The 14,400-nt window shown below is 40.4% G+C and overlaps 1 protein-coding gene across 1 annotated transcript in view; it reads right to left on the reverse strand.

Moving 5' to 3' along the window:
* The window catches only part of ZCCHC2 (zinc finger CCHC-type containing 2), a 58,228-nt gene that overhangs the window by 9,635 nt on the left and 34,193 nt on the right, over positions 1 to 14,400 (reverse strand). The window contains exons 6-11 of the mRNA XM_048218481.2: positions 12,191 to 12,285; positions 9,460 to 9,543; positions 7,627 to 7,684; positions 5,458 to 5,593; positions 4,315 to 4,379; positions 3,639 to 3,733 (exon numbers count right to left, since the gene is read on the reverse strand). Coding sequence (XP_048074438.1) covers positions 3,639 to 3,733; positions 4,315 to 4,379; positions 5,458 to 5,593; positions 7,627 to 7,684; positions 9,460 to 9,543; positions 12,191 to 12,285 — 533 coding nt within the window. The remainder of the gene's footprint in view (positions 1 to 3,638; positions 3,734 to 4,314; positions 4,380 to 5,457; positions 5,594 to 7,626; positions 7,685 to 9,459; positions 9,544 to 12,190; positions 12,286 to 14,400) is intronic.

Consider the following 14,400-nt stretch of genomic DNA (forward strand, 5'->3'; position numbering starts at 1 on the left):
ATATAGATGAGTGAACCATTTCTATGGCAACCTGGTAGAAACAATAAAAGGTAATTGCTTGGACAAAATATGGGTTAGAAAAAAGATATGGTTTGTATAATGAACAAGTTAGCTGACTAATCTGTGTCCTTTGAAGGTATGAAATTTATAACAGTGTTAGTGCTGTTAAGGATGACCTAGCCTAGCCCAACCACTGCAATGGTGAATAGATACTAAAGAATAAAGTCATTAAGAATGCAGATGTTGCTAATTCCCTCTGGGTAATAAAATGCGAAACTACCAAAGGAAAACTGCACAAAATCTCATGAGACTGTAAGAAAAGTGGCAGAGCAGTTACTTGGGCAAGTAATCATTTTACAGAAAAATAATCTGGAATGTACTGATACACAGTAATACGTTCTGCATTACCAGTCACAACAGGACTGAGGAAAGGGATGCTAGCCAACACTAACGGTGATCTGAAGACGGTCTAATGTGCCACAGTTGGCCAAACAGCCTGGCATTAAACTGGACTAATGAAAATAAAACCTATAGAACTGTGGCACATATGGAAATTGTGCATATTAATATTTCAACCAGCAAAATGAACAAAATGAACAGTTCTACTAAGGGAATTGAAGATTCAATGATAGTGTATCAAACCAGAAATGATGGGCTCAAAGGGTGCCACTGGCGCAGGGTGAGCTGAGATTTGCTCACTAAAACTCAGACAGTGAAACTCAGTGGAGTCTTTGAAACTTCAAAGAGTAAGTTTTGGAATAGACTGGTGGAAAAAAAAAAAAAAAAAGAGTAGCTATTTCTCCAAATGCCAATTTATAGAATGATTTCCTCTAGATTATATGGCTAGTGAATATTCTAATCACCAAATTGTCAAATATAATAATTTGCAGTTTTCAAGGAACTAAATATATAAATCTAAATCTACACTAAACATAATTCTCTCTTTGATGATTCAGAAGGTGCAGAGTCTCTGGAATTTTCCTCATCAGGAATCATGTGATCGTCTGGAGTCAGGAGGTATTGGACGGGGAGGGTGAAACCATTATGCAGAAGGATGTTGGACCCGCTGTCCTTTCACACAGAAGCATATACACTTTTTTATTTGTTATGTCTCAAAGGGTAAAAGGTTATGCATGTTATTAAGAAGACAAAACCCAAAAACTTACCATATACTATTCCAGCCGCAATTCTAACAATAAAAAGCCTGGTTATCAGTATGTATGAACGAACAGAAGTTATGGCGGACCAAAGCAGCACGTAGGCCCCTCAGATGACAGAGCCACAGTGGTTATTAAAGGAAGCTGGAGATTTTTAAGTTTCTGAAATCTCGTAAAAGGATGACTGAGAGGTCAACTATCTCACGGCCCCCCCAACTTCTTGATGCCACAATCCACAACAGAAGAATGGGGTGGAAGAAACACAGGCAATACAGTGGGACAAAGTTCTCAATAGCGCAGACGAAGTCAAGCAGGCACCCTTCTAGTGGAGAGATTTAAAGTGGGAGGTTTTAAAAGCAAATACACTGCAAAGAATATAGATGACAAATTCTTGGGAGGACACAACATGAAGGGAGGCAGTGAGGGACTTAACTTTGCTCCCTTTTGTTAGCTTTAGAATACTGAACTATATAAATGTACTATTACTCAAAATGGAAGTTAAATTTTAAGCTTAAAAATGAGTAATGCTTCTTTTGGTTATTTAAAGATGCAGACCAATCAGAAGGCTCTCTCATATTTTCAACCCCAATACGGTCTCTACACTTTAGGACATGCAGAATTTGTTTCATAAAGAAAAAAATCTTAAATATATCTGGAGTTTACTGAATGCTTACAGGTAATTCCTTCTTTATACCCTCATGTTTCAAAGGGACATTAATAAATATACGGTGTTTTTTGTTGTTTTAAATTGGAGTCAGCAAACATCTGAACTACATTTGGCATCAATGCAAAGTGATAGATTTTATGTAGTCACACTTCATGACACAGAATTAAGGTTTACCTTAATAAAAAATCCTGAGGCTGTATTTTCAGAATATTGGAAAATAAAGAGCCAAAGGAATTGGGAGTTTGGGATGTTATTTGAAAGGTTCCTTAATAACCTATACAGTGTATGTTTTCTTCTACCTTAGAATAGGGAAAAGGAACTAAATTATTGAGCATCGATGTGCTCAGCAATGGTGAGACGCTTTTCAGATGCAACCATATTTAATTCTTACAATCTAGGGAGAGAGGTTATTATGTCTGTTTTATGAGAAAAATAAGGCTTCGGAGAGGCCACTCATTTTCAGAACTGGTGGAGTCTAACAGCAAACCCACATGTGTCTGAGATCAAAGTCCACAAAACTTCTCTGCAAATAAGAAGCTAACGAGGAAAGACGACTTGTGCGCCTCTGCGGGAAGCAGCAGTTCCCAACTTATGTGAGAGACAAGAGACAGAGCCATCTTCTGAGGGTATGGGACACATCTGACAGAAATTTCGACAGGAAATGACCCAATTTAGTAAGTGATCTAGGAGACAAACACGTGGGCAGTGCAGAAAATGAGCTGGAGGGAGGAAGACCAGAGACAGGGAGATGTGCCGGAAGTAATTTCCAACCATCCACTGACAGGGACCTTTCGTCGTTCTTATTTTAGCTTTTCCTCCTCCTTTTAGCTGCCACCACCACAGGAAACCTCAAAGACAGTTAAGTGTTATAATAAACTCATCAACGACGTGTTTTTTTTTTTTTTCCATGTCATTTTTTCCCCAAAGACAGTTCAGTTAGTTAATTCAGTGAGTTGGCCAGATGATTTCAGAATCAAAATGTAACCATATTTCTCGTATCCAGTATTCAGTGTCCCTGAATAAATACCTGGTTTAAAAGCACACTCCATTAAAAATATATATTCTGGTTATTCGTGTTGTATCACAACTGAGTGTGCTAATATTTGAATAAAATTTAAATTTAAAAAACCCTTAATTTGTGAGGTCAGTCCAGTCAACAAATGTGTTAGGTACACACATGAACAAAAAAACACTCTTCTACCAAACCATGGGCTTTTATTCTTTTATCTTTCCTATTAACAGTAAACATGACACTGAAAAGTTATCAATGAACCAGCAGAGAAGGACATTTCTCAAATGAATACAAACCAAAAAGTAAAGAGACCTTAAAATAAAAGTGGGTAAATGGAAACTGTACAAATCTAGTGCAATAAAAATCTGAGTGCACTCCCCTAAAGCTCCATAAAACCCCCACAAAGGATGGTCACTAACACATGAAAATGTCAACAAGATCCTAAAAAATGACTTTACACAAGAACAAGGACAGGCTTCCACAAGGGTAGAAAAGATCTTCCAGGTCCCCGGCCCTCTGCTCTAGAGCAGGGACTGGCTTGAGAAGCAAACAAGTAAGGAGCCGGTTGCTACCGAGGAAGGAGAAGGTGGGTAAGCAGAACTGTGGCAACCACCGCTGAATGCTACTTCCTCAATTAACGCCATTAACACTTCGGAATGGTTTAATTCAGAAACTGCTATTCCCATCAGTGTAGGATCAAAGTATAGTATCAGGATCTGATGCAACAGTTCAATACCTACTATAACAGGTACTATGCTAAATATATTTAGGTAATGGGTATTTAAAAGAAAAACTTTCTTACCTTTCACAGAACCACCATGGGCATGTTGAGAAGTGGAGAGTCTAATACCATTTATTCTACTATTCAATCGGTTGTCAGTTTTCTTCATTTTCTCCCTAAACCCAAAGTATACACGTTATGGACATGTTTTATAAGGCTCTCTAGAGAACACAATAAGTAGTATTACTAAAATTCCCCTCAGAACGTCTGGGTGGCTCAGTCGGTTAAGCGTCTGCCTTTCGGCTCAGGTCATGATCCCAGGGTCCTGGGATCGAGTCCCGCATCGGGCTCCCTGCTCAGTGGGGAGCCTGCTTCTCCCTCTGCCTGCCGCTCCCCCGATTGTGCTCTCTCTCTCTGATAAATCAATCAATCTTAAAAAAAATTAAAATTCCCTTCAATTTTTTTTATAATAAAATTTTAGTAAGCTATCATGTAAATGCAAGATTCACCCTTTAGTGTCCAGTTCTGAGAGTTCTGCAACCCTCCACAAACTGAATAGATTTGGCAATAGCTTTATTTCAATCATTTGCATTTGATGATAATTTTGAATTAAAAAAAATAAGCCTTGAAGTAAAAATAGGAGGAAAACTAGTAGAAAAATACTCTTTGTATGATGCCAACTAAACATGCCCAAAGTCAGATCCCACATGTTGCCTTTCTCACCAATTTGTTACTGGAAACATTACATTGAACCTACTTTTCTATTTGTGGCTTTCCTTTCTTCTTATTTATTGATGATAAGCCTCGTTTCTCAGTTGAATGCTAATGGAAAGAATAAAAAGAAATCAAACAGACTAAAACTAAACCATACTGTGTAGTTATCCTTCTATTCTGAGATCAAACATTAAAATGACATATTCCCAATTGCATATTGTAATAAATTCTGATTTCTAACCTATCTCCTGAAGATACCTATCTGCATCACTAAAATCTTCATATTCTCTAATACTTAAGATTAATCTAAGAAAAATACCTATTTTATATTTTTGCTTTGAAAATGGATCTGTATTCTTTCTTCTGACCACAAAATAAAACACAGTCAAGTAAGTAACTGGTATTTGCTACACCTTCAACAGTATTCTCTTAAAGTTCAGGTTGTTAAAACTTCAAAACAGTTTTGTCACCTTTAAGAAGAGAAGGTGTAGGCACTGAAGTAGGGAGAGAAAAGGTATAATCAAATGGACTCTGAAAATAGGCCATTAAGTAGGACTAAGGTAACATACAATTTCTCAAAATATGCTTCAATGCTTTAGCTTGTAGAAACGCATTCCAGTAAAGGTTAACATTTGGATCTGAGCGTTGGCCAGAAATAAAAATCAGGTTAAGCAATCTATGTTCTAGAAAGAAGGCGGCACTCTCCAGAGCTGCATGGTAAGCATCCCGTGTCCCTGGTGCTACGTACCTACACGGACACACTGGAGAGCATTCTGTGCTTTGACTACACCAGCTCCTAAGAAAGCAGGTATTTCCTAAATATATTGAGGAGTGTGGGGAAAGTGCCCCAACTATGCACGAGGGAAGCTCGGTTTCCAAATTCACATCACCAACCGCAAGGCAACGACTGAACTGTGATTAATTCTTTCAAAAGCAAAAAAATTTGCCAAAACAATTTAATGTATCCCTAGTTAGAATAAACATTAAAGGATTTGTATCGAAATGTACTAAATTTTTGAGCAATAAAGCAATCCAAGGTATTCTTTCAGGTCTCAGAAGAGCTTAGACTTTATATTCCAGCTAAATTTGAAGTCCAGCACTTACACTATCTGACATAATAATGCACAGAGGACTCAACTCTCACAGAGCAGCAGTGCACAAAGACAGAAACAAAACCCTCCAATACCTGGTCAGCTAAGGCCACACAGTGCTCCGGGTGCTGAATGGTGGTACAGCTTTGCTTCCTCCAATCCACGATTCCATTCTGTTCGGAATATTGCATGGTGAGCCCATCCAATGGAGAACAACTTGTACCAATAGTGCTATCAGAAAAGTTTACAGAAGTATGAAAATCTACCCTCAGTAATGGAATCTACTATATCATAGCATGAAGAAGCTATAGTGACCCTTTCTTCAGTATGTTATTTTGTTTTACACAATGCCTAGTGATACCTCTAAGGGGGGGAAAAAGTATACTATGAGAATAAACTATTACACAGCTATCTGATCTAAGAATTAATACCTATCTCTAAGCCAACAAATGCACGTTGTCTTCAGACTCTGCTTCAGTCATCCTGTACCACCCATGGCTGGCGTGTAGCCCCAATCCTGCGAGGATCACTGACTAAGAGTTACGAATATTTAAGGCGTGTTAAAGGACAGGATGATGCAACTGAGAACCAAAAGAAACATAACAGAAACAGACTCAAAAAGAATCCAGAGAAGGAGGGTACCGGACAGGGCCTTTAAAATAACAGTGCTTAATATGTCATTGACTACAAGACGATGAGACATTTTGCAAGAGTCCTGGAAAATATAAAAAAGAACCAAATTTCAACTCTGGAACTGTAAAAGAAACTGAAAGTAATAACTCAATGGATGGAAACAAATGAACAAAGTCTGTGAGGAGGAACTTCAGTCAAAAGAAACTAGACTGGAGTGCTTGAGAGGAAGAAAACACGGAGAACACAGAAAAGTTGACAAGACGCGCGGGGCATGTTGAGAAGTCTAACATCCAAAGTCATCCAGGTCTCAGAAGAAAAAAAACAAGGGAATCAGGCAGAAGCAATATCTGAAGAGATCATGGCTTGGACTTCTCTAAACCCAAAAGGTATCAGGCTTCAGAGTCGAGAAGTAGAATTCATTCAACGATAGCTACAAACATATCCTAGGTGAAGTGCTGAAAACCAAATAATGAGAAAATCTTAAAAAGCAATCAGAAAAGCGCACCATCTTCCCCAAAGGGCAACAAGAAGACTGAAGCAATGAATGCCAGCTATCTTTTTTAGTCCCCCTAGAAAAGCAGGATCTGGAAAGGCGTGGTTGATAGGGGAGGTGACACCCGGAAGCAGGATCGACGAGTACAAAGAAAGAAACAGGAAGGAGGAAAAACTAATGCGAGGGTCCATTAATGAGGTCACCAACAGAAGCAGCAGGGCTCAAAGTGGCTGGGACCTCCCAGAATTATTTATCCAAAGGACAGGGAGCTGAGCACCCCCATCAGTTGAGCGCTGACCCCCGGTGACAAATTAACTTGCATTTCTGGATGTGTTGTTTGAGAGCCAACTCGAGAGTCCCCAGAATCAGCAAGCACCCCGAGGCAGAAGGCAGCCAGTGTTACAGCTTAGGTGGGACGGGAGACAATGAGGGGGACCAGAGGTGGGCTGAGGGGATATAATGCGAGCGACCAAAGGCATTCAACAGCAAGATAGTAAAACCCAAGTTTCAAAGTGCTCACAGAAAGTAACTGCCAACCTAGGATCCCGCATCCAGCAAAAATTCGGGCAAAATAAACATTTTTTTCCAGGTGAAAACAAACTGAATGCATCACCGGCAGATAGGACGTAGGAAATACTCCGGTGTTTTGGAGCGAGAAGGAAAACAATCACAGACAGATGTGAAAACACGCAGGCAAGAATGAAGGGCACCAGAATGGTAAAACCTAACTGACAAGTGAAGAAGGGTTTCATGAGCTCTACAATACAGGCAGAAAGACAATACACGACATTTACAGTTTACACGGGGGAGGAGGAAAGGGAAGTGACAGTGATTAAAGGTCCTCAGGGGAAGTGGTACAAGCGCAACTCCTATCAGCCGTAGACCACAATCCCTAGGGTGACCACCAGGAGAACTGAAAAAAATACGAACAATCAAGGTTAAGAGAAGAGAAAAACAGTGAGAGCCACCCTAAAGCAGAAAGGAGAGAAAAAGAAGGTAACGCAGAAAAGGTGGGACAAATAACAAGCCAATAGTAAAATGGCAGATTACAGCCAAATGTATCAGTAGTTCGAGTAAATGTGACCCAGTGAATTAAAAATGCACAAAGACATTTACTGTTTAGAAATTAGATACGTACTTCACGAGGGGACTTTTCCCGGTATGTTTCTTGTGGATTATGGTGTGCTGTAACACGTCTAGAGTAGAGGAAAAAACAGTTTATTATATTATTTATACCAAATGCTTCTGCAAAAATCCAAAAGGATGATGTCACTAACTTATGTGACTATAACAGTGTCAACGGACGGTGCAGAACACTTCTAAACACTTTCCAAAGAAAATTCCTTAAAGAGGCAGTTTTTCAAAGACACACTAAACTACTGAATGTCCTTAAATATCCTCTCAAATGCGGTCCACCTAAGAGCAAATCGGTTTTGTCCAAAACTATGGAAGTTCACGGTGACACGCCACTGCAAAACGGCAACCTTCCACTTCAAGCTCTTATTTTAACCATTAAAAAATTGAAGTGTCTCAAACATTCAAAAAGTGCATATCTAGTAATATAAGGAACACCCAGGTACCCACCTCCCGGATCTCTCTCTTCAGCTGAGTCCTGAACAACTTGCATCTGAACCGCAAGGGGCCCCTCACAAACAGGGTTTTTTTTTCCTGATAAGTACGGCACCGTAAACCTATTTTCTCTTCCTTATGATTTTCTTAACATTTTCTTTCCGCTAGCCTACTTTATTATAAGAATATAGTAGATAATACACCTAAAATCCAAACTATGTGTTAATAGTGAATACTTTTCGTAAGGCTTTCAGTCAAACAGCAGGCTAGTAATAGCTTCATTGTGGGGGAGTCCCAAGTTCTACCCAGATCCTCCACTGCATGGGGGTCAGCACCCCTAACCTCCATGTTGTTCAAGGATCAGCTATATTTGCCTCTTTTTAGTATGAAACAAAAATATATCACAGGAACAACTGAAGGCCTTCCTCCATTCCATTCAACTCCCTCCCTCTCCGGAGGTAAACTAGTTGAAATATTCTAGTGCGTGTTTTTATGAAGACTTACAGCACCCGGGTAGTACCCAGGTATCTGCTGTTACACACAAGGCTGCTGTGAGGACTTTAGTCTCCGTCCCCTGGGCACATGGCCAACAATCTTCATAGCAGCAGAACTGCTGGGCAGTAGCATAAAATTAATTACTTCCAACCTCACTGCACAGTGTCAAATTTCTGTCCAAATGAGTTGTACCAATTTATATTCCCATCCACAGTGTATCAGAGTTCCCATTACTTCATATCCCTGGTAATGTCAGACTCGAAATGCTTTGCCAATCTGATGAGCATGAAATGACAGCTCGTTTTTATAATGTGCATTTTTCAGACTACTCGTGAGGCTAAACAGTGTTTAAGAGCCATTCAAATTTCTTCTTAAATGAACTATCTTTACCTTTTGTATGTATTTCTAATCAGACTGATGTTCTCATTGATTTTTTGAAAGAATATTTCTATTGTCTGGATGTAGTCTTTCTTCAACTGTGAATACCCTGTGAATGTCTTCTAATTGTCTGATTTTTGGGTCACATGTTCAGTTAATTTAGATTAGAAAGATCTCCACTACAGTCATGCTCTGTTTTGTCAAGAAAGCCTCTTGTCCCAGATTATTAACATTTAAAAGTTTAGCTTTATAATTTACATATTATGATACATATATTTTGTTATTCACTTGAAATTTCTATGCATGATTTAAGTACAGATCTAATTAGATAATATTTTTTTCAATTGGAAAGCCAGCCAACATCATTTATTGACTAGTCTACTTTTTCCTCTTATTTATAATGCCACCGGTCACATTTTGAGTTCCCAGATGTCTGTTTCTTGGCTCCTTAATCTGTTCTCATGGGCCACTTGCCTGTCCCTGTGCCCAAATCAGCCGGAAGGATTTATTCCAGTGAATCTACACTTACCTTCTTCTTGACTTGAAGCTTCCGAACTGTCTTCCTTTAAGTGTTCTAATATTTTAGAAGTCTTCAGAGAGGATTGTAAGTTATCTGCAGGAAGTATTCAATATCATTAACTTTTTAGGAAAAATATAATAAAAGAAAACACACAGAAGGATTCCTTTTCTCCCAAGAAAAGGAGAACGGAGAGTTGGCAGTAAAGGGAACCTTGAGTTAGGCCCTTTAAGGAACCAAAGTGACAATGCACGAAACACTGGCCTGGGAGCAGGGACCCGGGTCACAGAGCCTGCTCTCTCCACAGAAACCGCACGACCGGAGCGGCGCTTCAGCTCTGCCAGCCCCTCGTGCTCGTGTGCCAAAGGAGCAGCCGCACTAGATTGGCGCCTCCCAAACATCAGTGTGTGGTGAGGCCTTCACACCTCTAGTGTGTTGTAAACTATTACTTTTATAAACCACGATCACGTGGCAATGTCAAACCGCTACACTGACTCTGTCTATTATCAGTTTCTATTCTGCTATTACCGAGCAGTGACAGGCAATTCATGGACGAGCAGTGACCGGTCAGCGAACACATTCTGAAAGCCCCGATGACTTCTCCACTACAATACAGACCAGTGGGATTCCAGAGTTTAATACTGAAGTCATTCAGGAGTTTAACAATTTGTGTTCTCAACCGGCAGAATATAGAACACTGCGCTCTACCCTATGGAGAAAAAGGGTAGAGCAGTCATTCTTTTCTAAAAAAGTGCAAATGAACTTTGATAACAATGTGCTCTCTGGTGAAACAACGGGGTCATCCTGACCAGATTTTCCACAATCTCAAAACATGTATTTTCAATACATTTTAATTTCGCAGCAATCTGGTATCTTGAAATCTACTACCTTCTTCAGCGCTGCTCCCGTACTCTAAATACTGTAAAGCTCTGTGATGATTTTCTATTATTTATCTATGCACTACTCACTTGGGCCAGTTTTCCTGGGCAGCCCGCTAAAATCTGAATTTGAAGTTTAACTCCATGTTTCAATGCTTCTTTAGAATTAAACAGATGCTATTTAATCATATTCCTTAAAAAGTACTTAAACTCAGTTCAAGCAGAAGCATTGACTGTTAAATTTATACAGCTCTAGGATGGTTAGGATTCTCCTTAAAAAAAAAAAAAAAAAAAAAAAAAAAAAAAAAGCAGGGCGCCTGGGTGGCACAGCGGTTGGGCGTCTGCCTTCGGCTCAGGGCGTGATCCCAGCATTGTGGGATCGAGCCCCACATCAGGCTCCTCCGCTATGAGCCTGCTTCTTCCTCTCCCACTCCCCCTGCTTGTGTTCCTTCTCTCGCTGGCTGTCTCTATCTCTGTCAAATAAATAAGTAAAATCTTAAAAAAAAAAAAAAAAAAAGCTACTGCCACTGTTCAGACATAAATTTAACCACGGGATCGTTCATCTTGTCTTATTAACTAGTCATCAAAAGTCATTAATTCTAATTGCTACTTGTTTAAAATATTTAAGGTGCATGTGCCCTGTTGGAGAAACTTTAACAGGTTAACCCATATTATAATATCCACGCATCTTACTTTTTTTAACCTCTTTCTCTTCCACCTCAAAATGAGGAAATACGCATTTTTTTCCCTTTAGGTACAAGAAACTATGACTTTGCAGAAGAAAAGATTAAAAAAAATAAACAGCCACTTGCCAGAGTGGCTCTGCTGCAAGTCAGCACGTTCTTCTAAAGCACACATCCATGTTCCTGGCGAAATATCTGTTTCAACAGGCAGCTGAGAAAGATGACTTCAAATGACACACAAGGCCAACTGTGATGAAGGATGCTACATGAGGGCAAAACCAACCCCCAGGAACAGAATGAGAAAACGGGGAAATCTTCAGGAGGCGATATTTCAATTGGGTCTTAATACAGGTGTGATTTTAACAGGCTGTGCCAAAAGGAAGGCCATTTAAAAAGTTCAGGTACAGAACGAGCCAAGACACCGGGACAGGAAATGGCAGGTGTACTGGGTGACACCAAGCCCGAGAGCAGCCAGAGCCTGAGAGACAAGCAATAACGTACAAGGAGGCTCATGGCCGGGCTTGAATTTCAAACCAAACTTATAAAGTTCTGAAGAGGGGATTAAGCCACTGATCCCTGAGGTAATCCTGGAATAGGTTAAAGTAAAGTGAGAAACTGGAATCCGAGATGAGCGAGGCTTTGCACAAGGTGTGCAGGAAAGAAAGGCTCACTGCCAACAACGGGACTGGTGAGGAGGGGCAGAAAGGAAGACATCCTTCGTCCAACGTGGCTTGGCCTGTCCGTGACCGAATACAAACAGAAAAAGTGGAAAGGGTAAGGCCCGGGTTTCCAGCCTGCGAGGCTCAGGAGGGCATTATGGGAACAGGGGAGCCCAGGAGGAAGGGCAGATTCTAAGAGGTTCCACGCCAGGCACTCAGCAGCGTAGCACCTGTACCACCTGTAAGCCAGGGGTGACAAGGCTCTGAGGCCCCAGTATGTCCACGAGTCGGAGACAGCTGGCCTCTGCCTGGCAATCGGTCGGTTTTGTGACATTAGCTTTCACACAGTGTTTTCTTTAAAACTGCGGTGTGAATGTCACAGGAGACTACAGATGTTCTCCATCGAATGCCACTCTTCCCTGACTGGGACGATGACGGCAAGCCCACCCGGGGCGGCACAGTGAAGCAAGGACTCTGAACAAGAAAACAGCCGGCTTCTAGAGAGGGGAGGAGAGGCGCTTACTGAGGCTGTGCAGGGGGTCTGGCGGTACGGCCTGAAAAAAGCTGTGCACTCGCCGGCTCTGCAGGAAAGCTTGGGATGACGTGGAAAACAGCTGCCTGCACACAAAGAAAAGACCAGGGTTAAGTTCACGCAGTACAGATCTCAGCCTCTAAGGCAAGTGTACGTGGCAGTTTAATTCAGGTATAAAAAACAGAGACAGTTTTCCTAAGGAAAAGAATATTATTTTCTAAGGTATTTCCTATAGGAGGAAGTGAATAAAAAAACCTATTTGCAAAAATGTAATAAAAGGCTTATTTTAATTTTCCATAATCTAGTGATATGGTTGCAATTCTGGCAAAAAAAATGAATATATATATATATGTATACATATACATATACATACATATATGTATACATATATACATATATACACATATATATATATATATATATATCTCGTGCCTTTTGCCCAAGTGGTTCAATAGGCATCTTTCTGCTCAGAGTAAGAACACCAATTCCTTTACTCTTCTTCACAGGTGCTACTTTTCCTCACTCGCCTGTCCCATGAAGGCACTCTCCCACAATCTGAACGAACGTAAGAGCCTAGGATGCTGGGTGCTAAGGGTCCTGGAAACTGTGGAATGTGGTGGTCTGGTGAGTTACAAGTATGACTACATCTTACGGCATGACTAACTGATGATTCGTTCCACTGCGCATCGTACCATGATTCTATGCCAGTATCTTTGAAAACCAGCTTTCCTCACATTTTATTAATGTAATTAAAGGACTCCAGCTGGAAGTCTTCTCTACAAAGGGACCCTGCAAGAAGGGGCATAGTTACAGTTAAGTCTAATGGGAAGTTTCCTCAAGGATCTGAATACCAGCTCAACCACTTAAAAGCTAATCACCCTAAACCAGTTACTCAGCCTTTCAGCTTTATTCTCCTCCTAGGGAACGATACTACCAATTCATCAAGGTTATGACACTCACAGCACACAAAACTGTCACCCTGCTCTAAAATCCCCTTCCATTACTTTTGAACATGTTAAATGCTCATTTAAAACTCTTAAATTTCTCCCCAAGGTTTTTGACCTGTCATTCATATTAATCATAAAGTCATTAGATACCATACCAAGAGATGACCCTATGGACCAAAATTACCTTGTACATTAGGCAAAACTGCTTCTTGGTATGCAAGTGTTGAAATAAATATTCAATCAGAACAAACAGGGGAAACGAAGAGATGAGAGGAAGACCGAGCAAGGAGCTGATCTCAACTTCCAGGTCTGAACACATTACCTACAGCCGGGGATTAAAATCCAACGGCAGTGGTGGAACCTATTACCCGGTTACATTTACAAACCAACTGGTCTACAGACAGACAGACAGACAGACACACCTTTAATTGAAGGCTTGCGTCCGGAGAGACAGCCTAGATACCACCCACCACTCCACAAACCAAGTACATGTCTGCTGTGGGAACACTGAGCTACACACAGAAGCCACACCCGAGATTAAGGCACGGGCCTGAAATCAGCATCCACACTAAAGTCAAGGGTCAGTAACGCAGAACCACAAGCTGGCAATCATACCTATCTACTTAAAAATCAAACTGGCCATTAACTAACGTATTAAATAAGAAAAACAAGATTACATTTTGACATGACAGAACTACCCAACCCCAAATGGACGTTTCAGTGCCCTATTTCTCTCTTCCTCATTTACACTGATCTGGAGCTATATTCATGCAGTGTGTCTGGTACCAACCCCAACTCTACTGCTCCTATAAACTCATTTTCTATTTCTCACTTAAAATAATTCCCCCTTCCTCTACAATCGCTCCCTTTCTTAAGTGACATGAATGATAATCATACTAACCTAAAATTCACAAACTGAGAATGAGGTGTTCTAACATCCTATTAATGGTGTGGGGACCACAAACCAGCCACACAAATCAAAGATTTTTTTAAAGGAAATATTAAGGGGGGAAAAACGTATTTTAAAAATTTTTGAAGATTAAAGTCTTTCCAAGCAGGATACAAAACCTGAAACCGTCAGAAAAAAGACTGACAAATCAGACTACATAAAAATTTAAACTGCCCACACGGTCGAGAAATAACGACAAACAGGGCTCCTTTCTTTAATCTAACAAATAACTCTTATAAATCAGTAAGACCAATAATAGGCGGGAAGGACTGAAAAAGCCATTCACAGGAAAGTGCAAATACAGA

Source organism: Ursus arctos, unplaced genomic scaffold, assembly GCF_023065955.2.
Source record: "Ursus arctos isolate Adak ecotype North America unplaced genomic scaffold, UrsArc2.0 scaffold_17, whole genome shotgun sequence".
NCBI lineage: Eukaryota > Metazoa > Chordata > Mammalia > Carnivora > Ursidae > Ursus > Ursus arctos.